This window comes from Uranotaenia lowii, chromosome 2 (assembly GCF_029784155.1).
Source record: "Uranotaenia lowii strain MFRU-FL chromosome 2, ASM2978415v1, whole genome shotgun sequence".
In the NCBI taxonomy this organism is placed as follows: domain Eukaryota; kingdom Metazoa; phylum Arthropoda; class Insecta; order Diptera; family Culicidae; genus Uranotaenia; species Uranotaenia lowii.
Window position 1 is genome coordinate 45541350 of NC_073692.1, and position 23319 is coordinate 45564668.

A 23319-nucleotide genomic window follows, 5' to 3' on the forward strand; every position below is an offset into this window, starting at 1 on the left:
ACATTAATGGGAGAGCATTGTGCAAGGAACCTTGAGAAGCACACATTTGCACCTATAGGTTCGCACACATACGTATGTCATACATATACACTTTCACAAGGTTTGTTTTTTGAATAAAAAGGTCAGAAGGGATAGGCGCCGGATCTGCTGAAGAACTTCCAATGGAACATGGAACTATTTTTTAGCCGGAAAAAATTGGCACATGGTTGCTGGTAAGATCATCCTAGTAGGAGATGTCAAGCTCTGCTTGAAATAAAATCGAATCTATCTATCGGAGGTCTATTTTTTATAATAATTCGAATTCGAATTCATCGATTGAAGGAAAGCCCAACGGCTTTCTATCACCACTGGAAAATATTCTAGTATATGTCGAAGTGTGTTATATTAATCATTTTCAACCTTAAGGTCTAGATTCTAGAAGTCACTTAATTTACTTGAAAATGAAAAAAAATAGTAGCACACGGTCGCAAGTTGAATTCCCTTCAAAATAAATATAATTTGGCCATTAAAAAATTATAGTTGTTTATAATTTTCAAAATTATATAAAACATGCTAAAAATATGTTTTTCTCTTTTTTCCGTTAAGTTTTGTGTGATTTGAATTATGAAAATGATTGACGAGTTTGATATTTTTCAATACGCGAACGGATAAAAATCACTTGTGAGCGGTACAATCTCGTGGAATGTGTCAAGATGGTCTAGCGGATAGGCTGGCGCGTGTCTGGTTTTTGGTTGCAAGGCGTACTGAGTCCGGTATCTGGTACCGGCTAGAAAAACTTTTGGGTTCGAATTCGATGACTGGCCGTCAGAGTGGCTGGTGGCTGGCGAACGGTAGACAATGTGCAACTCGAGACCCCATACATCCAACCTTCGGGTAGTGGTCATATCATCTCTTGTCTTACAACTCCGATTCTCTACCTCTCCGTGGTGCTAGCTGGGGTGCGAGCAACCTTAGCGGAGATGGGTACCCAGCCCCGGTGTATGCTTTGGTGGCATGTAAACAGAGAGGGGGGGATCGGTACGCGTATGTTCTCCACGTCAGGGGCGGCCTGCGGAGTGCAACAACGTCCTGGTGGTGTTCGGGACCCAAAACAGCAGTCCTTCTGCGAGATAGTGGAGTAAGCTGCGGGCCTTGCGAGCCCGTGACTACAGAAAAACACAAGCAACGAACAACGAACAACAAATTTCGGATGGAAATCGGCAAAGACCCAAACGACGAAAAGGGACTAGCGATTGAAAACTTGGAACATGGAACAACCTCTTAATTTTTTGGGTAATAACCACGTGCTCTCCAAAGAATTGAAAAGCCGCAAATTCGACATCGTAGCGCTGCTGGAGATATGCTGGAAGGGCTCCATGGTACGAACGTACCCAAATGGTCGTGCCATTTACCAGAGCTGCGGTCAGAGGGCGAGCTTGAGAAAGCCCCTCTCGAGGACTGTTGGGATATCATCAAGACAGCCATCAACAATGCTGCGGAGAACGTCATCGGTTATGTGGAGCGAACTCGACGGAACGACTGGTTCGACGAGGAGTTTAGGAGGGTGATGGACGAAGAGAATGCCGCGCAGACGGCAAACAGGCATCCGTCGAAAACAGCGATTTTCCAGGAGAAAAAAACGCCGCCTGGAGGAGCTCGAGGAGCTGAAGCAGTTGCATTGTGCCCAAGAAACACGAAAGTTTTATTAGAAACTCAACGCATCTCGCAAAGGATTCGTGCCGCAAGCTGAAATGTGCAGGGATAAAAACGGGGGCATCCTGACGGACAATCGTGAAGTGATAAAAAGGTGGAAGCAGCACTTCGATGGACACTTGAACGGCGCACATGCAGGAGATCAAGACGATGGGAGAAGGTACGACACCGGCGTAGTCAATGACATAGAGGAGCCACTCCCAACGATGAATGAAGTTAAGGAAGCCAAGTCGGCTGGGAAGGATGGCATCGCAGCTGAACTCATCAAAATGGGCCCGGACAAGTTGGCCGATTGTCTACACCGGTTGATGGTCCGGATCTGGGACACAGAACAGCTACCGGAAGAGGGAAGGAGGGGGTAATATGCCCCATTTTCAAGACAAATTGGACTGTGAGAACTAAGGAGCGACCACTGTCCTAAATGCAGCCTACAAAGTGATGTCCCGAATCCTACTCCGCCGCCTAACGCCACAAGCAAACAGATTCGTGGGAAGTCATCAGGCCGGCTTCATTGAGGGACGGTCAACGACGGACCAGATATTCACATTGCGGCAAACCCTCCAAAAATGCCGTGAACACCAAGTCCCTACGCACCATCTATTCATCGACTTCAAAGCCGCATACGACACGATCGTACGTGACGAACTATCATGGAAGAGAACGACCTCTCCGGGAAGCTGAGCAGATTGATCAAGGCGACGATGGATGGAACGCAGTGCTGTGTGCGGATTTCGCGTGAATTGTCGAGTTCATTTGAATCGCGCAAGAGGCTTCGACAAGGCGATGGTCTATCGTACATGATGTTCAACGTCGCGCTAGAAGGTGTTATTCGACGAGCTGCGGGTGAAATGCGAGGCACGATTTTCAACAGATCCAGTCAATTTATCTGTTTTGTAGATGACATTGATATAGTCGGCATATCATCTGCGCCGGTGGAGGAGGTCTACCGCAAACTGAAACGCGAAGCAGGAAGGATTGGGTTGGTGATTCATACATCCAAGACGAAGTACATGCTGGCCTGCGGATCCGAGACCGACCGAAGCCGCTTGTCCAATAATAACAAGTCACGATCGACGGCGACGAGCTGGAGATAGTCGAAGATTTTGTCTATCTCGGCTCACTGGTGACCGCAGACAATGACACCAGCTGTGAGATCCGGCGGCGAATCATCAGCGGAAGTCGTGCCTACTATGGACTCCACAAGCAACTGCGATCGAGAAGACTTAGCCCTTGCACGAAGTGTAACCTGCTGTATATGACGCCTGATTAGACCGCTTGTTCTCCACGTGCACGAGACATGGATATTGCTCGAGGAGGACCTGCGTACACTCGGAGAATTCGAGCGACGAGTGTTAAGAATTCATCTTTGGCGACGATCAAAGATCACCATCTTTGCCGGCGTGCAGGAGAACGCAGTGTAGAGGCAAAGGATGAACCACGAGCTCGCGCGACTCCACGGCGAACCCAGTATCCAGAAGGTAGTGAAGGCTGACCGGATACGTTTGGCAGGACATGTTGCGAGAATGCCGGACGACTGTCCTACAAAACAGGTGTTCGCTACGAATCCGGTAGAAACGAGACGAGCGAGGTGGTTAGACCAAGTTGAGCGTGATCTGGCGAATGTGGGATGTCCGAGAAATTGGAGAACGGTTGCCATGGACCGAGTGAATTTTACGAATTATGTTCGTCAAGTTATGTCGTGAGACGGAATACTACAAAAATAAATAATCGTTTAATTGATTTGAGAAACCAAAGGAGGGTTTCTTGAAATATTTTTAATTCACAAAGTTGGAAAAATGAACAATGAACTTGGCTTACATGCTCGGTAGCTAATAAATCTTTTATTTAAGTTTATGCTTCAACCAAACTACACGACTTATCATGTCCTCAAATCTTAGAATTTATTTATTTTAACAGTAGGCCCAGAAATCTTCGCATTCAATTTTTCCTGGTTGTTCCGCATGCTTCCACCAATAATGGTCAAAATGCACCTCTCATGGGAACAATCCGTCACCACCCCATCAGACCTACCTGTCCACAAGGAAATCCCACCTACGCTAGTCGTGGGGTGAGTACAAACCTACCAAAAGGACTTTACTAAACACACCACATTGTAAATCTAAAAATTAAGAAATAGGGAACTAGATAGGAGGCAACCAAATCAAAAAGTAATATATGCGAAAACTCAACTGAAATTTTCTAATCTGTTCTACTTTCGAGAGCGCCCGATACTTAGGCAAATTTCTACCCAAGTGTTTGTCGTTGCGTTCAAGTTTTCTTGTTAGACCGATTCATTTTCGCAGAACTTCTCAATTAATTCTTTTATTCTGTTTTTGGGATTTGGGATCGAGTATGTTTGAAGTCTTGTGTTAAAATCCTACCGGAAAAAAACTAAAAAAAACTAAAATAAATTGCTGACATTGTTGGTGAGACAAAAATATCCGTTACATTTGGCGCCCAACGTGGGGCCGAAAGGTTTATATTGTTTTTTTTTTAAAGGTGAATTATTTCTGAAATTACGCTTAGTATTTGGATTACTGAATTTATTAGTTGGAAGATATAACACAGAGAACAGACAAGCTAGCCAACGAAACTTGTGTAAAATTTCCAACGATAGTTTTGAACAATTTTTTTGTTTTTTGGCTGCGCCTTTTCGAAAACTGGCCACCTAAAAATTTGATTTGTAACTTTTGAACGGCGCAATAGAACGGCGCACTATTTCAAGTCAATTTAACGTATTTTTTGAATGTCAGCATTTGAAATTTTACACACTTTTTGGAAGATTTTTTGTTCGAGCTTGTACGTCTGTTCTCTGTGGATATAATTTTAGTTTTTTTTTTAATTTAATTTGAGATACATGTGTTGATTTTTCATTCTCCATCCAGTTAATTAATAATTCAATTTAATAGGTTAATTTAGTAAGTATTCAACAAAATATATTTCTAGGAATTATCTGTGATTAAAATTTTAGATACACAATGGAACAGTATCATATTAATGCAAATGATCTTGAGGAAGAAGAGCTAAACTATGAGCTCCTCATTCGTGACCAATCAATTGGAGGTTCAGTTGAAAGTCGTTGCCGAATTTTACGTAATATATTACGGTCCGAGAATTCTTACGATGCCCTAAAAATTTCGCATGTGGGAGTAATAGATGATTATGAGAATATGCCATACCAACTTCAGCAGATAGGAGTAGCCCTTGCTAACAAACCTTCCAAAACATTTTCGAACTAGAATGCTTTCTCGCCTTGTACACTACCACATGAGAGTGAGGCGACTTGTCCCACAAGACCCCGTACAAGAAAACAATTCGCAATTATTACTTGATTTGATCTCGCGTTTATCGCGAGAATACTTTCGTATGGGTTTTGATCTGATCGTTCAGCAGCTTAAAACTTTGTGCGGCTCTGCTTCGGTCCCTTCCAAAACTTTACTATCAAGAATGGTAGATGATCGAAAGTACACGACGCCACTTCAAGAAAACCAAATTGGCAATCGAACATTTGAATTTTTTGAAAAAACTGTTGAAGGTGCACGGAATAATAAATCGAAACTGGTGGGGCCCGATCCTGAAGATCCAAAACCTTCTTGTGGTACAATACCAAAAAAACTAATTTTTAAATCCGTCGTTCATACCCTTAGCGAAGCGCATTGCACATTGCCGATGATTTTTTTTTTTGTTCTATAATGTTCAAATACGAAAAAAAAAGATTTTTTTTTCATTAAAATAGCTTTACCCTAAAAATAGTACGAAGCAGGTCTTAACCCGAGAAAAATATTAATTTCTAATAAAAAAAACTTAGGAGTTTTAGGAGCATATGAGCTTAGGATCTTCTTGGTCACATCGCTTACCATGCCATATTACGCTCCATGCCATATTACCTCAACCCTCTAACACTCAGCGTGAGATTTGTGGATGGCGTACAGCCGGTCTCCGCAAAACAAATCATCACATGTGCTGCACTTCCTTTCCCTCTATCGACTACATGGACTTGGCCGGCTTCATTATTGGTTCATATTAAAGAATGAGATTGTCAAAACTGCATAGTTAGATTGTGTTGCTTGTTCCCAGCACCTTTCATTTGATTCATTGTGTAAAGTTGATTATCTGGAACCAATCACGGAGTGCATTATGCATTGGCCAGGAGGGGTCGCAGGTGGACCGTAGATGATAGCAAACTCAAGCTCAAGCTCAAACTCCTCGAATTATCATTTCTACCCTAATTTACAAGTGGTTAATTGGCCTAGAGAAGTTTGGTCAAAGAAACTCTATCAAAACGGAGATTCTTCAAGATGTGAAGTTTCCGTTGACGAGCTGCGGTTATTAGAGTACGCTGAACACGAAGCAAGGTCCTGACATGCGAAGGCTGGTTCTCGATTTGGTGGTGCGAGAATTAACATTGTTTGTTTCAACCGCAATCAACCTAGCCATTGTGCAGCTAATTGTCCTGAAAGGCAACGTTCTTCAAACAATTCAGGAGGTTCGAAGGGAAAGGCACTGTGTGCGGTGATGGCGGCGAGAGATTGAGACGAGTGGTTCTAGCGACCTGTCCATCAGCAAAATCTGCAACAAAGGGTTGCAGGTGGTATTCCGAGCCGGTTGTTGTAAGGTCCTGGATAAAGATAATGACGTACTGGCTGAACCAAGTGAAACAGGCGAAGTCGATTCCAGCGGAGACATCGGAAGAAATAATGGAATTGTTCTGTGGTGTAATTACAAATCAAACGAGAGTCAACCAAGGCACAGACGATCGGTTAAATTCCTACCCTTAGAAAACGAACAGGTTTAGAATCACCGACTCGGGAAAGTTTGATCCTGCTGCTTCTACCACTGCCACTTCACGGTTGCATTTGCAAAAGGTTCAAATGCTTCTTCTCTGTGACGAGACTAAGGGGACGAATCAAATATGGTGAACGACCCTTGCCATGCGTAGAGTACTTTCACAACGACACCGGCCCGGGATATCCGGGCTAGCAGACGATGATACAGAAGGTGAGAATAAAACCTCTCTGTAGCTTTTCGATTACAAAAGATAGATTTTCGATGTGAAGAATATAAATCCTAGAAAAATATAATTACACAAAAAAAATCTAGATTTCAAGAATTAAATGTTTATAGAAGACAAAGTGATGTCTTTCTGCCAGACATTATGCTGGCACTTATTTAATAAACTCAAGTTCATGGTAGTAGAGGACAAAGTATAAAACTTGCCATCAGAAACTCTATTTCGTATGTGAATGGTGGTGTTTATTACACAAACACTTCTAATTAATATCCGCAGAAGAGAACAGCGTGCAGTGCTATTCCATCCGTACAAAAGGGGATGAAGTATAGCTATATGATGTGCGAGTCCTTTTCCAGATGGTTTGGAAAGAGCTCTATCCCTCGGTTTTTGTTTTGTTCCATAATTCGGGGACCTATACTTGTCTGTGGTGTTCGCAGTGGTGTGTGTCTTGATCGAGAGGACAAAATTCGTCGCGCGTACATGCTGCTGATGGTCCGATTCTATCCTGATCCGATCAAGCAAGGAAGCAAGCAAGCAAAAGGCACGAGGAAATTGATGGCATATTATAGATACCGGCCGACGACAGCAGAGAGAGATACTTGAAACAAAACATCTGCCGTTCCGTGTGGAGGAAAAAATAAAGTTCAGCTTACTTCCAAATAACTTTTGAGAACAAAAAAAGGCTGAAATGAACGTAATGTTATGATAGGTTTTTAAAATTACTGATCTACTATTTAAAAAAATGTCTTTCTGAAAAATGTCTTAAAATTACATGGACAAAAATCAATTTAATTTGATTAAAAATACAGGTCAAACTAAGCAGCTAATAAATAAAAATTAGACAGTTACAAAAAATAATTGAATCCAAAAGCATGAAAATCAATTCATGGAATTTTTTGTCATTTTTGTTAATTTCGTAATTTTTTTTCATTTTTGTCATTTTTGTCATTTTTATCAATTGTGTCGTCATTTTTGTCTTTTTGTCATTTTTTTAAATTTATTTTGTCATTTTTTTATTTATGTCAATTGGGTTATTTTTGTCATTCTTGTCATTTTCATCATTTTTGTCCTTTTTTTTTATTTGTGTCTTCTTTGAAACCTCATGTTTCTCTCTGCATCACCTACGAAAATGTCATTTTTGTTATTTTCAGCCTTTTTTGTTTTAATGTTATTTTTGGTCATTTTGCTATTTTTATCATTTTTTTTTTATTTTTGTCATTCTTGTCATTTTTTGAATTTTTTTTTTATTTGTTTTTATTTTTGTCTTTTTTGATATTTTTTGCCAGTTTTGTCATTTTTCGGTCATTTTTTTAATTTTTGTCAATTTTGAAATTTTTGTCAATTTTTTATCTGTGTCTCTCTTTTCATTTTTGTTAATTTTTCTTTTCATTTTTGACATTTTGGTTTTTTATGCGTCATTTTTTTTAATTTTTGTCAATTTTGGAATTTTTGTTATTTTTTGTCCTTTTTGTCAATTTTATCATTTTGTCATTTTTGTCGTTTGGTCATTTTTGATATTTTTGTCACTTTTGATATTCTTTGTCATTTTTTAAATTTTAGTCTTTTGTAATTTTTTTCATTTTTGCCTTTTTGTCATTTTCACCATTTATGTTCATTTATTTTTTAAATTTTTGTTATTCTTTTTATTTTTATAATTTTTGTCATTTTTATCATTTTTGTTATTTTGTCAATTTTGTAGTTTTTGTCATTTTCATCATTCTTGTCATTTTTTTCATTTTTGTTACTTTTGTCAATTTTGTAATGTTTGTCATTCTTGTCATTATTGGCATTTTTGTTTTTTTTTTTTGCCATTTTCGTCATTTTAGTCATTCTGGTCATTTTTGCCATTCTTGTAATTTTTTTAAATTTTTGTCATTTTGCTGTTTTTTCCGTTTGTCATTTCTATTATATTTTGCCAATTTTTAATATTTTTGTCATTCTTGTCATTTGTGTTCTTTTGTCATTTTCGTCTTTTTTTAATTTTTGTCACTTTTGTCATTTTTTTTCATTTTTGTTACTTCTCTATTTTTGCTATTTTTGCCATTTTTATCATTTTTATCACTTTTGTCATTTTTGTCAATTTTGAAATTTTTCAATTATTGTCATTTTTATCATTTTTGTCTTTTTATTTATTTGTGTCATTTTTGTCTTTTTTATTGTTTATTCCTATTTTTGATATTTTTGTCATTTTTGTTATTCTATTCATTTTTGTCATTTAAGTAATTTTTGTCATTCTTGTCATTTGTGTTCTTTTTGTCAATTTTGTTATTTTTTGTCATTTTCGTCTTTTTTAAATTTTTGTCACTCTTGTCTTTTTTAAAATTTTTGTTACTTTTGCCATATTCGTCATTTTTGCTATTTTTGGCATTTTTGTCAATTTTGAATTTTTGTCTTTTTTTGTCAATTTTGTAGTTTTTGTCATTTTTATCATTCTCGTCGTTTTTGTCAATTGTGTAATTTTAGTCATTTTTGATATTTTGGTCAATTTTGTCACTATTTCTATTTTTGTCTATTTCGTTTTTTTTGTCATTTTTGCCATTATTATCATTTTTGTAACTATCATTCTTTTCATTTTTGTCACTCTTGTCATTATTGACATTTTTGTGATTTTTGTCATTGTTTTCATTTTTTTTGTAAATTATCTAATTTTTGTCTTTTTTTTTCATTTTTGTTACTTTTGTCTTTTTTGTCATTTTTATTTTTTGCGACTTTTGTCATTCGTATCATTTTTGTGATTTTTGTCACTCTTGTCATTTTTTTGTCATACCTAGGTCACTTTTGTCATTTCTGTCATTCTTGCCATTCTTTTTTTCATTTTTATAATTTGGTCATTTTTGTAGTTTTTGTCGTTTTTTTTTTTCATTTGTGTCATGTTTGTCATTTTTGGCATGTTTGTCATTTTTTTAATTTTTGTCAGTTCACAATTCGAATACTTATTGTCTTTTTCTTCGAAAAATGTTAAGCTAGAAAATGAATGACGATTTACATCTCCTGCTTGCGAAATGATATCATCATTTCAGAACCAACGCTATCAAAAAGTCCGATGCTGAAGTCCGAATCGTGAATCTCCCGAAAGAATTTTAAATGACGGAACTTCCCAAGGCACCTGCCTGAGTGCCCTGTTGTTTAGCCTCTACATAAATAACTTACCGTCCGCACCAGAATGTAACTAGCAGCTCTACGCTGACGACCTGCAAGTCTATGTCAGTGGTCGAATATTGACTCACTAGTAGGACAAATCAACAAGGATCTTGCCGCTCTCAAAGAAAACGCAAACGATTGTGTTTTCAAAAAGTGGCTCATTCAGGGCTGGTAGCAGTTTGACAATGAAATAGTAGGGACTTTAGTGACCAAAATTTGAAAAAAAGTGACCAAATAGTGACTTTGAGGACCGAAAAAAGTGACCAAACAGTGACTATGTAGAACGAAAAAATAACTTTAAAGTACAAAAAATGTGACCAGTCAGGACCGTGCGATGGACCCTTCCGGGGGGGTTTTCAAAATTCAAATTTAGATAAAATTAATAACAATACCAAAAATAAACAATTGAAAAGGAAAGGGTTTTCTTACACCATTTGTCACTCATGTTCAACACAAAAACTAAAAAAATGACTGATAAACAAAATTTTGGAAACATATTACAATGAATGTTTCAAATTTTCGATAAGTCAAGAAAGTAAGAAATAAATTAGTTTCAAAAGAATTTCTTAGCAAATTTAAAATTAAAAAATATCTGAATTCTAAAATAAATGTCAAATCTTGTACAAAACTTAGCATGAATAGATGTTAGGAAAATGATAATAATTGTTAATTTTTATTCATCTAAATTTGGAATTCTTTTCCTCATTTTTAACTGGAAGTTTAGTGAGAAATTCCGCTGTAATTTTTTAATTTGAACAAATAATATTTAATCACGATTTAAAATGTAAATTACCGATTACTGAATAAGAAATGAATTTTGAACAGAATTTATTCAATGTTTGATGTTTTAATTTAATTTTATGAAAAGAAGAATATATTTATAATTATTTTAAAAGTGCCAGTTATAGAAGCCAGACATAAAACCTTTAATAAAGTAAAATCCTCCATGTTCAACTACTGACAAAGAAATGTTAGAAAATGAGTAATTATGTGAATGATAAAAACTGATAAAAAATTAAAAATAATGAGTTCAAAACTTTTGTTAATAACACTGCACAATTTATTTTGAAAGTTGCTACTTTTTCAAACTTTTTAGATTAATTTAAAAATCATGATCGATCCAAAAATATGATTTCATATAAAAAATATTAATAAAAAGTTTTTAAAGTTTCAATCGCAGGTTTTTAAGCTTTGAATTACAAGCTCTGAGTATTTTGTCTTTTTTGATTAAAATATTGGGTCCTGAAAGAACAGAAGGTTGAAATTATGTTTTTTTTTATTTAAAATTTGGAGTTAAAGAACACGAAAATTTAGAATTTAAAAACAAGGAAACAATTGTTAAAAATATATCTTAAAAATTTAAAAAGTTTGATTAAAAAAAATCCGGCAAGTTGATTATAAAATTGAAAAAAAAACTGTACAATAAAATTCGGTAGATTTATTTAAAAAATTGAAAAAACAGTATGGAAATAAAAAAGATTAGCTTTTAAAAACATTTCAGGAAGAGTTTTTTCAATAAACATGTTTCATCATAACCATTTTGGTGCTTATTTTTTCAATTATTGATTTGGTAAATAGTGTCCTCAACTAGAAATTTTGTCAAATTCGGCCATTTAGTTTTGGTAATAAAGAGTTTATTACTAGTAAAATTGATAGATAACTGATTATGGGAAAATGTCATTACAAGTATTTTTGACATCACTGCAGAAAGTGTAAAAAAAAACTTGATTCTATTTAAAGCTCATTAATTCATATAAAACTTTTATTTTTGAATAAAATGTTTTTGATTTGAGTTTTTGTAAAAAGAAAGTGCAGAAACTTCTCTAAAGATTTTAAATGATTTAAAACATTTCTGACTGACTGATCAAGTAATTTACCGTTACTATCGTCAATATTAACACGCGCAATTCAAATTACTCTTTCATTGGTTTATTATCGGTGAAAAAAGTGACTTTTGGTGATAAAAGTGACCATTTTTCGGAAAATAGTGACTTTAGTGACCAAATGATGAAAAAAGTGACTTTTTAGTGACTGACCCAAAAAAAGTGACCAAGTCACTAAAAAGTGACTCGCTACCAGCCCTGCTCATTGACTCCACGCGCCAGAATCACCTTGTGCAATCAAACATTGCCAATTTCAGTAAAATTTTAAAAACCTCGGCCTCATTATGAAAACCATCTCACATGGAAAAACCAAACCAACGAGATCGTCTCTAAAGTATACTTTACTTTGAAAACGTTTCGTAGATTCCAGTCAGTACTTTCAATTCCGATTCGATTGAAGCTGGTCCAGGCAGTAGTTTTTACAATTTTCCTACATGGAGATGTCATCTTCTTCCCTAGTAGTATTCAAAGACCAACTGCTGCGTAGCTTCAAAACGGCCTCTAGGTTCATCTTTGATCTAAAAGAAGGGAAAGTATCTTAGATCGAGTTCTTTTAGACAACTACTATCTTCGTGTTGGATGCTTTATTCGACAAGGATTCTGCAACCAACTTTCCGACTATCTCACTGAGCATCTTCAGCTTGCTAGGAACCACAGAACTAAATATTTTTCCTGCCACACTATACAATCAGCAGTAAAAAAGCATTCTTCGAAAGAGTCAAGTAACATACGTAGCTTTAAGGAATCACTAAATAGTGCACTCTAGAGATACCTATAGTATTTAGTTATATCTTGGTTTTGTTTCACCTCTGTTAGAACATCAACTAGTGTAATCCTCATATTGCATATTCTTAACCTGAACTATAGTTTATAACTGACAGGCTTACGTACTCCTAACAATAAATAATGAACTGCTCTTAAACTTTCAATTGCAAAATATTTAAGAGTGAGATTGACCTTTTAAATATTTAGGTTAAAATGAGCTAATTGTAAAGAGCTATGAGGATATATCAGAATTTACAGAAAACTGTGAAATTTCATTCCTTTTTCATGAAGTAAGAATATCTAGAAAACATCCAAATCCTTCAACGAATATAAGATGGTTAATAGATTCAAAATCAGTTTTTATTGTTTTACATATATTATGATTTTTTATTATGATGTTTGTATAAAATACTGATTGATTTTAAAACTTACGAAAGCCATATCACCAGAGAAGTGATAAGACAAAATCTGACAAAACATAGGCACCAAAAATTCTATTATTATTATTATTATTTTTATTTAAGACATTTTACCATTCACATGGCATTCATGTCTGTGTCAATTCCTATCAACATTATTTACAATTTATCTATCAAATTACACAATTTTGGACCAAAAATTCTGTTTCCATGTTCTTATCTTGAGCCAACGAAGTTTTTTGTTTTATCGATCTAATGGTTTTGTTGCGCAAGCATACGCCCCTGGCTGGCGAACCACTCAGAGGATAATCGACTGACAACTCTCATTGCTATAATTTATATCACCTTGTTTATATCCGTTCCATCCATATCAATTTCATCAATCTGCCTAGCACGTTGTGCATTTTTTTTGGTGAAATATTGATTACGCTTGATTTCTGTTAGTGTATAAAATACAGAATTATTTCGGACACTAAATGTAAGTAAAGCACATTGCCAAGCTAACCTGTATCTAACATGAAATATATTACAGCTTTGAGCCTAATTTCACATAAGAAAACGAGTTTTGCTAAAGGATACCGAAAATATACTAACAGAAACTCAAAGATTTATCGAATTGCCGGCATCACCATGAGCCACGGAGGAGAAACTAGAAAAACTCGATCTCAAACCAAGGCGATACAGGAATTCGTGAAAGCTAACCCCAAAATTAATGAGCAAGCCGAAGGAATACCCTTGAGTGAAGAGAAGTTCGAGCCCAGCTTCGTGGACACGAACCGTGGTCATGAGAAGGATTGCGTAGCATGTGATCGCCGGAACGATGTTGAACGATACATGGTACAGTGCATTGACTGTGAGCGTTGGGAGCATTTTTCCTGCGCAAAAGTTACAACTGCGAACGCCCACATGATTATTCATCGCTGTACTATGTGTGTTCCACGTATACCGCCGCCACCTCCAAGCTCAGTTACTAGACAGTCAACAACAAGTAGTGCTCGACGGATACGCATTTCCCGAGATCTTGAACAACTTGAGGAGGAAAGGAAACTCCAGGAACAGGCTGCCAAAGACCAGCTTGAGAGAGATGAAAAATACATGTCGCGGAAATACAAATTGCTGAAGCAGCAAGATGAAGAGGAAATTCGGAGCTTAAAGAACAGTAATCGGTTCAATTCCAGCAGAGTCGCTGAATGGGTCGAATCGCAAATAACATCGCAGAGTACTGGAAATAACCCGAAAGGATTCGATGAAGTGCAGCAAACGGGTGAAAATCCACAGTTTTTCTCCGAAACTACATCCACCCCGTTTATGCCAAGGATAATTGGCAATCTTCGAAAAGATGATACAGTACTAACTACTGGTAGTATATCGGTAGTCGAACGTATTGACGATAGATCGGAAGGAACCACAGATACGTCGATACACATTTCACCACAGATTCCGTCGGTGAATATTCAGCCTTACGTTTCATTGTTGAAAGAAGTAGCGCAAGAAACCTGCAGATTGTCCGGTGTCATACCTAAAGTTCCAAGACCACCATCATTTGAGCAATGGCGCATGGAAACCGAAAGAAAAAGGAAGGTAAACGAAATACGAGAACAACATGAAGAAGAGAATAACGTGAGGCGAAAAAGAGAACTCGAGTTGGTCAAGCAAATACAACGTTTGGAAGCGCTAAGGTTGGAGGACCAAAAACGCATGGACCAGTTCGAATCCGGGTTACGTAAACAATTGGATCAAGAGCGAGCAGAAATCCATGCCCAGCAACGGACGACACTAGAACAGCAGGAACTCGAACTCCAACGTTGTCTTCAAGTAGAACTACAGCTGAGAAAACAGTTAAAGGAGGCCAACGAACGTCGACAGACTGTGCCTGTCAGTGCAGCCCTTGGTCCTAATGTAACGGAGAGAGTGAGTAACAACCATGCATACGAGGACGCCGTTCAGCAGTTATCTACAGGTAACAACTTTTACCCCGTAAGCAGTGAGCCACCGGTAAGTTTCGCTTTCCCACTTGATCCAAGCAATGGTCCAAAATTGCGCAATGATCCATGTCTAATTAGCCCTATGGGTGGTCGATCTCAAGAATATGCATTAAGTAGTCAAGACCCATCGTTTTCCTTCATGCTACCCTCCGCTCCACAAATACAACCACACGCGACAGATCCGGCTTTTGTGGCAACCGACTTTCGAAATGTTTATGATGTAGTCCCGCCTAATCCTTCGGTGCCAACCGTACAGCAGCTTGCAGCTCGTCATGTTTCCAAAGAGCTTCCGGTCTTCACTGGGGATCCAATGGATTGGCCACTTTTCATCAGCACGTATCGTAACTCCACAGAAGTGTGTGGTTACTCAGAATCCGAAAACCTACTGAGATTGCAACGAAGCATCAAAGGGATTGCTAAAGAAGCTGTTAGTAGTTTTCTCCTACATCCGTCGACGGTTCCCAAAGTCATCCACACGCTTCAGACATTGTATGGCAAACCTGAACAAATAGTTCATCACATGGTATGCAAGGTTCGGGCAAGTCCAGCGCCAAAGGGTGATAGAATGGAAACTTTAGTATCATTTGGGTTAATGGTCCAGAATTTATGTAGCCATTTAAAAGCAGTGGGTTTAGAGAACCATCTTTCGAACCCCACCTTACTTCAAGAGCTTGTTGCTAAGTTACCACCAACAGCTATGTTTAGCTGGGCGCTTTTCCAAGAACTAATCCCTAATCCAGACCTTACTGTTTTCGGAAGATTCATGGAGCGGATCACTTCAGCCGCTAGTGGTGTCAGTATGTCTGGCAATATGGTCGGTAAATTTCCTAAAGATGAACGGCAGAAGAAGGACAAGGGATTCATCAACGTGCATTCGACATCTACGGATGTGGAGACGAATAACTACGGAGAAATATCGTCGAATAGGGAAAGAGGATCGGCGTGTGTGGCATGCGAAGACGAGACCCATAACGTTGCAGACTGTCTCGTATTTAGAAGGTTTTCTCTAGACGAAAGATGGAACTTGGTAAAAGAAAGAAAGCTTTGTAGTAGGTGCCTGAGATCACATCGACGGTGGCCTTGCCGAGTGGAAACGTGTGGTGTGAATAACTGCCAAAAACGGCATCACAAGCTGCTGCATTATGATCCGTCGCCTTCATCTCCAACGGCCGTCGTTACTATTCATCGCAAAATATCAGCATCTGTCCTTTATCGAATGCTTCCCGTTACACTAATCGGTCCTAAGGGAAAAGTCGAAACGTACGCTTTCTTGGACGATGGTTCCTCAGTAACCTTAATCGAAAATGCACTTGCAGAAAAGATCGGAGCCGAAGGTATCGCTACGTCGTTGTGTATACAGTGGACTGGTGGTGTAAACAAAACCTTATCAAATACACGCCTGGTAGGACTACAGATTTTAGGAATCGGTGCCACGAAATGTCTTCCTGTTTCAGAGGTTTACACGGTAGAATCCCTGGGGCTCCCGGAACAGAGCTTGAACTTTGATGAATTAAAAAGCCATTACCAACACCTGCATGGAATACATGTGAAAAGCTTCTCGTCTGCTGTTCCAGGCATATTAATAGGTCTCAACAACGTACATCTTCTGACCTCACTTAAAGTGCGCGAAGGTCGAGTCAATGAACCAATAGCCACTAAATCGAGAATCGGTTGGTCCGTGTTTGGCCCAGTCCTGAAAGATACAAATCTACAATTACAACACCAAATGCATATGTGCGAAAAACAAAACGATGAGGATCTGCACGCATTCGTTCAACGATTTTTTGAATTTGAAAGTCTGGGAATCACAGTGGCTCCAGTGGTCCAAGGTGCCGACGATCAACGAGCTTATAAAATTCTTAACGAAACAACAAAACAGACACCCAATGGAAAATTTGAAGTAGGATTGCTGTGGCGATATGATTATATCGAGCTTCCGGACAGCAGACCAATGGCTGAAAGGCGTCATAGGTGCCTTGAAAAACGACTTGCACGAAATCCATCCCTTTATGAAAAAGTACGACAACAAATAGCCGACTACCAACTTAAAGGGTACGCTCACAAAGCGACTACAGAAGAGATGCGAAAATTCGATTTACGACGAACCTGGTATTGTCCTCTAGGTGTGGTCTTGAATGAAAAAAAACCAGACAAGGTGCGCCTAATATGGGATGCGGCCGCAAAAGTTGACGGGGTTTCCTTGAACTCGACACTGATGAAAGGCCCTGATTTGATTTCTTCTCTTCTTGCGATACTCTTCCGGTATAGAGAGCGAAAGGTGGCAATCTCGGCGGACATTAAAGAAATGTTCCACCAAATTCTGATAAGGGAAGTCGACCGCAGTGCACAACTTTTCGTCTGGAGAGATTATCCAAACATGCCTTTTGAAACTATGGTGATGGATGTCGCCATATTTGGTGCGACCTGTTCCCCAGCCCATTCACAGTTTGTGAAGAACATCAATGCTGCTCACTATCGCACAAAATTTCCAAAAGCTTCACAAGCAATCGAGAAATCACACTACGTTGACGATTGCCTTGTTAGTGTAGATACGCCTGAGGAGGCTGTGGAGTTAGCGCTACAGATCACTAATATCCATTCCAAAGCAGGGTTCCAAATCGTAAACTGGATGTCAAACGATAAAACGGTCGTTCACACTATAGGTCAAGTAGAACCAAACGCAGTAAAAAGTCTACAATTTGATAAAGAGAATACTGCAGAGAGGCTATTAGGAATGGTATGGTATCCAGAAAAAGATGTTTTTTCCTTTTCACTAAACTTTCGTGAAGACGTTATCAAGATCCTTACAGAGGGCACTGTTCCGACAAAACGGGAAATTCTCAAGGTTGTCATGAGTATTTACGATCCGCTTGGCCTGATATCTGCTTTCGTTATACATGGCAAAATCATTATTCAAGACGTCTGGCGCGCGAAGATCGGCTGGGACGAAAAGATTTCACCAGAATTGTTCAGTCGATGGAAACATTGGCTGTGTGTCTTAAAACAAATGGAAAAAGTTGTTATACCTCGTTGCTACTTCCCTGGATACGAAATCGAATATTTAAAGTCTCTTCAACTGCATGTATTTGTTGACGCTAGCGAGCAAGCGTATGCTGCTGTCGCTTACTTCCGGATCGTCGAGCAAAGAAGCGTTAGATGTGTGCTTGTGTCCTCGAAAACGAAAGTAGCACCTCTCCAGCTTCTGTCAGTTCCAAGGCTTGAATTACTAGCTGCAGTCTTGGGAGCTAGATTGAAAAATAATATCGAAAGTGAGCATTCTCTGCAAATTAGAAACACATTCCTTTGGAGTGATTCCACAACAGTCCTTTCATGGATTCGATCCGATATTCGCCGTTATCGTCCGTACGTAGGCCACCGAATCAACGAAATTCTTAGCTTTTCGAATATCCAACAATGGAAGTGGGTCCCGACACGATTGAACGTCGCAGATGAAGCTACGAAATGGGGGAAAGGTCCGTGTTTTCTTGTGGAAAGCCGATGGTTCAATGCTCCTGAATTCCTTTATGATGCTGAAGAAGATTGGCCATATGATAAACAAATATCCAAGGGAGAAACAAACGAGGAACTACGCCCGGGACTTGTGGCTGTACACACGATAGTTGAACCAGTTGAACCATTATTTGACGTTTTTCGATTTTCGAAGTGGGAACGAATGTTAAGATGTATTGGTTATGTATGCATTTTCATCGTGAATTGCCGTCGACAAGCTAAAAAGAACCCCAGAATTGATTTGAACTCTGAATGCCTCATCGAAGCTGAGCGCGTAATATGGAAGACAGCACAAATAACTTCATTTTCTGATGAAATTGCAGTTCTTATGTACAATAAAAAAGACGACGTGACTATCACGAAGAAACTTTCTAAATCCAGTTCAATCGCTTCGGCAAATCCTTTTCTAGACGAGTTTGGAGTGATGCGCCTCGAGGGGAGGCTTGAAGCAGCAGAATGGTTGTCGTACGATGCTAAGCATCCTGTGATAATGCCGAAGGACAACAGAATTACGTTCTTGCTCCTGGACTGGTATCACCGGAATCACAGACATGCCAACAACGAAACTGTGGTCAATGAGATACGCCAGAGATACTACATTCCTAGACTCAGGGTTCTAGTCCAGCAAACTTCCAACAAACATTGCATGTGGTGCCGGGTTTACAAAGCTCGTCCATGCCCTCCGAAGATGGGTCCACTGCCGAAAGCCAGACTTACACCACACGTTCGTCCATTTAGTTTCACAGGAATTGACTACTTTGGACCATACTATATTAAAATAGGAAGAGCAGCAGTTAAACGATGGGTTGTGCTGTTCACCTGCTTAACCGTCCGCGCCGTTCATCTTGAAGTTGCAGCCTCCCTATCTACTGATTCCTGTAAGAAAGCTATCCGTCGATTCATCGGTCGTAGAGGCGCTCCACAAGAAATTTATACTGACAATGGAACAAACTTTCTGGGCGCCAGTCGAGAATTGCAAGCTGAACTAAAAGAACTGAATGAAGAACTGGGCAGCACCTTCACCGACACCATAACACAGTGGTACTTCATTCCCCCGGCAGCTCCCCACATGGGTGGTTGCTGGGAAAGGATGGTGAGATCCGTAAAGACAGCTTTAGAAACTATTCCGACAGCACACAAACTAGATGAAGAGTCACTAGCAACTGTACTCGTCGAAGCAGAACACATGATCAACTCAAGACCATTAACCTTCATCCCGTTAAAGACTGCTGAGGAAGAATCACTAACTCCGAATCATTTCCTCATGCTCAGCTCAAAAGGAGTATGTCAAGGAAGTAAAAAACCATTGCCTTCAAACGGATCCTACAGAATGAGCTGGGACTACATTCAAAGAGTTCTTCAGGAGTTTTGGAAACGATGGGTTAGATCTTACCTTCCGACCATCACTAGACGAACCAAATGGTTCGACAATGTTCCGCCAATTCACACTGGGGAACTTGTGGTTATTGTGGATGAGCGTGTTAGAAACCGGTGGCTAAGGGGTCGTGTTTTGAAGACATATCCGGGAAAAGACGGTGTATCACGGAGAGCAGATGTGCAAACGACTGGAGGCATCTTCAACAGACCAGTTTCGAAACTTGCGCTGCTAGATGTGGGAGCTACGTATGACGCCGAACCGGACGTTCTAGCGACATGAGGGGGAGGATGTTGCGCAAGCATACGCCCCTGGCTGGCGAACCACTCAGAGGATAATCGACTGACAACTCTCATTGCTATAATTTATATCACCTTGTTTATATCCGTTCCATCCATATCAATTTCATCAATCTGCCTAGCACGTTGTGCATTTTTTTTGGTGAAATATTGATTACGCTTGATTTCTGTTAGTGTATAAAATACAGAATTATTTCGGACACTAAATGTAAGTAAAGCACATTGCCAAGCTAACCTGTATCTAACATGAAATATATTACAGCTTTGAGCCTAATTTCACATAAGAAAACGAGTTTTGCTAAAGGATACCGAAAATATACTAACAGGTTTCGAGGTAAAGGTTTCTCAAAAGACGTTTTAATGTTTCAATATAAATGCACGAGCTATTTAAAAAATATATAAATCATGTTCAAAATTATCAAAGACAGCTTCAAACCTCGGATGATCACCAACAAACCATGTATGGAGTCGATTGTCTCCGGGAGCAATTATTCACTCAATGGCCACAATGTAAACATACTCCACGCACTTTTCTGTACCTTCCGACTCCACTCTGAACCTCTTCATTCAATGTTCCCGTTCTGAGGCTTGTCACGCACACTCTCCCAAATAATACACCCCTCTACTGAACACACTTCTACATCTCCGCACAGAGGAAGCACCCGTTCATTGCAGCAGGAGTGCAAAGCTGGGGATCCAAAAACACGCAATCCCACCACTAGATACGGAGAAAAAGCCAACATTTTGGAGCCCTATTATTCATCCAAACTAACCTTCCACACGCAAATTTTCACTTCATTTACCTTCACTCGAGTTTCCACAACACTTTTCCGATTAATTCGGTACAGATTTTCACCCGAGCACCCGGTAATATTCCGATGAAATTTGAAGCTTTATTCCGTTCCGAATCACCACGACCGCGACCTACCGAAGTTCGTTTTGGTTTGAAAATTTTGACAGCTGAAATCGCGAGGCGGCGCTTTTGAAAAGGCTTTTCCGAATATTCGAAAACGGAGCCAAGATGGCCGCCCAAATGTTCGAAACGCTTCACGAGCGCGATGATAACTGACAGCTTTATTACACTCTCAAACTGTATAGTGTTGATTTGATTGCTATTCACTCAAATGAATAATATTAAATTTCTAATCATAATGGACCCCCAAATATCTGGTAATAATTGCAGCTAAAACTAAGAAGCTGAAGAAGAAACATAATATATCATCAATTAACTTGAAGTTAAATTATCAAATTTGTCAAAGGCACAAAGACAAAAAATGACAAGAACGACAAAAATAACAAAAATGGAAAAAAATGCAAAAACGACAAAAATGACATATATGACAAAAATTACAAAAATAACAGAAATTACAAAAATGAAAAAGACGACAAAAATGACAAAAACAAAAATGGCAAAAATGACAAAAATGACAAAAGTGACAAAAATGACAAAAATTACACAAATGACAAAAATGCCAAAAATGACCAAAATGACAAAAATGACAAAAATGACAAAAATGACAAAAATGACATAAGTGACATAAGTGACAAAAATGACAAAAATGACAAAAATGACAAAAATGACAAAAATGACAAAAATGACATAAATGACATAAATGACATAAATGACATAAATGACAAAAATGACACAAATGACAAAAATGACAAACAGGGCAAATACGGTTAAAAACGTAAGTAACATAAATGACAAGAATATCTAGAATTCCAAAAATGGCATAAAATTTCATAAATATGAAGCTGAATGTCATCAATTTTTATTACACCTATGCATTGCCATATAGACGGGGCTTACCAAATGTCAGCCAATACGCCGATTTCTTTCGAAATATAAGTTTTTTGTCCCACAAGTTCAACAAAAATATGTTCATAGAATTATGTAGATATTAATTTTTTTCGTCAATTTCATGGAATAATATTTAACCCACTAAAAGTTTTTTGACAAAAACGCTTCCTTAAAATTTTTGAATTTGGTTGAAAATGTAATCAAAATCGAAAATGTATATATCTTTATGTATAAATTTAGAAAATTCATTATTTTTTTTAACGAAGTAAAAAATTTGAAACAAATTTTGCAAAATTGATTGCAATCATGATTCTTTCGCACGCTCTTTTTTTTTTACTCAAAATTAAGTATGACCGAGGTTCAAAACATAGTTCGATTCTATGAACTTAAAGTTAAGTACCATTTTTCCTCCTTGCGATGGATCAAAACGGAGTTCGAACTGCGAACTCAAAATTGATCCCTTTTTTTCCTTCGGCGAGGGATCAAAGCTAAGTTCGACCATATGAACTAAAAATTGAACTCTCTTTTTTTTTTTTTTTTTGTAAATTCTTTATTTGAAACGGCTCATACCTTTAGGCTTTAAGGAGCCAAACTCATTTTGTTTGATAACAATTGTGTGCTTATATCTAGTTCACTTTTTTAAGAAAAGATAGAAGATAGATAGGGAAATGTGAAAATAAAAAGAATTATAGACGACGATCAATAGCTTTTAGGAAAAGATATATTTCGAACATGTAGTCCAAATCTATCACAGCCAGCACATCTTGTAGTGTCGTACACTATGCCCGAAGACTCATACAATCATGTACAACAATTTGACATACCTTGATTATACAATTGACCATGTTCCAAGTGTGAGACGATTAAAGATTCAGTTTTGTACGACGGCAATCCGAGTAAGTTGTGCTTGCTTTACATTCCGAAATACCCGACATAACACTGGCGACGACGGGAAAAGAATCGATCTTTTAAGAGTGCGAAAAAGTAAATTGAACGGGAGTGAGATATGTAAGTACCGAAATTATAAGAGAGTTAGTTTCTAGAAAAGAAATTAAAAGTAACCTGTGGTGAAAAATGGGGCTAAATAGATTGATGGCTATGGTATTAAAGATGGCTTCCGAAAACGCGAAAATGTGATTTGGGGAATTTGATTGAATTGGTGAATGGTGAATGAAGGGGTACCGATGAAGGCAAAGGACCAAGGGTTGATTATGATGGAATGTTATTTTAAAATAAAAAGGTGTTCAAATTGAAAGAAAATTAATCTATGAATAAAAATGAAAAATCATCGGAAGCGGCCATTCCAATTCTTGAAAAATTCAAGGCCAAGTGGAAAAGTGTTGTTGTAGTGTTACCGGCAGAGCGATTTGGGTAACTCAGAGAGAAAAAAAGTGATGGCAATTTGTTTGTGACTCCAGTGAAAGGAGATGAAAACGGA

General features: G+C 38.2%; 2 protein-coding genes across 5 annotated transcripts in view; one reads left to right on the forward strand and one right to left on the reverse strand.

Moving 5' to 3' along the window:
- The window catches only part of LOC129743932 (myb protein), a 63557-nt gene extending 42538 nt beyond the window's left edge, over positions 1-21019 (reverse strand). For 3 of the 4 annotated variants that reach the window (XR_008736740.1, XM_055736175.1, XM_055736172.1), the window contains exon 1: positions 20884-21019. The gene's annotated coding sequence lies outside the window, so the exon portion shown is untranslated. Of the gene's footprint in view, positions 1-20853 lie in introns of all 4 variants that reach the window. The other variant, XM_055736174.1, reaches the window with a different exon arrangement.
- LOC129741339 (uncharacterized) lies at positions 13542-20063 on the forward strand. Its single transcript, XM_055733063.1, has one exon. It carries the CDS (start codon positions 13542-13544, stop codon positions 20061-20063), a length of 6522 nt encoding a protein of 2173 aa, XP_055589038.1.
- Positions 21020-23319: the final 2300 nt, after the last annotated feature.

Coding starts and splice junctions, on each gene's coding strand:
- LOC129741339 (XM_055733063.1), top strand. CDS start 13,542: ATGAGCCACGGAGGAGAAACTAGAAAAACTCGATCTCAAACCAAGGCG.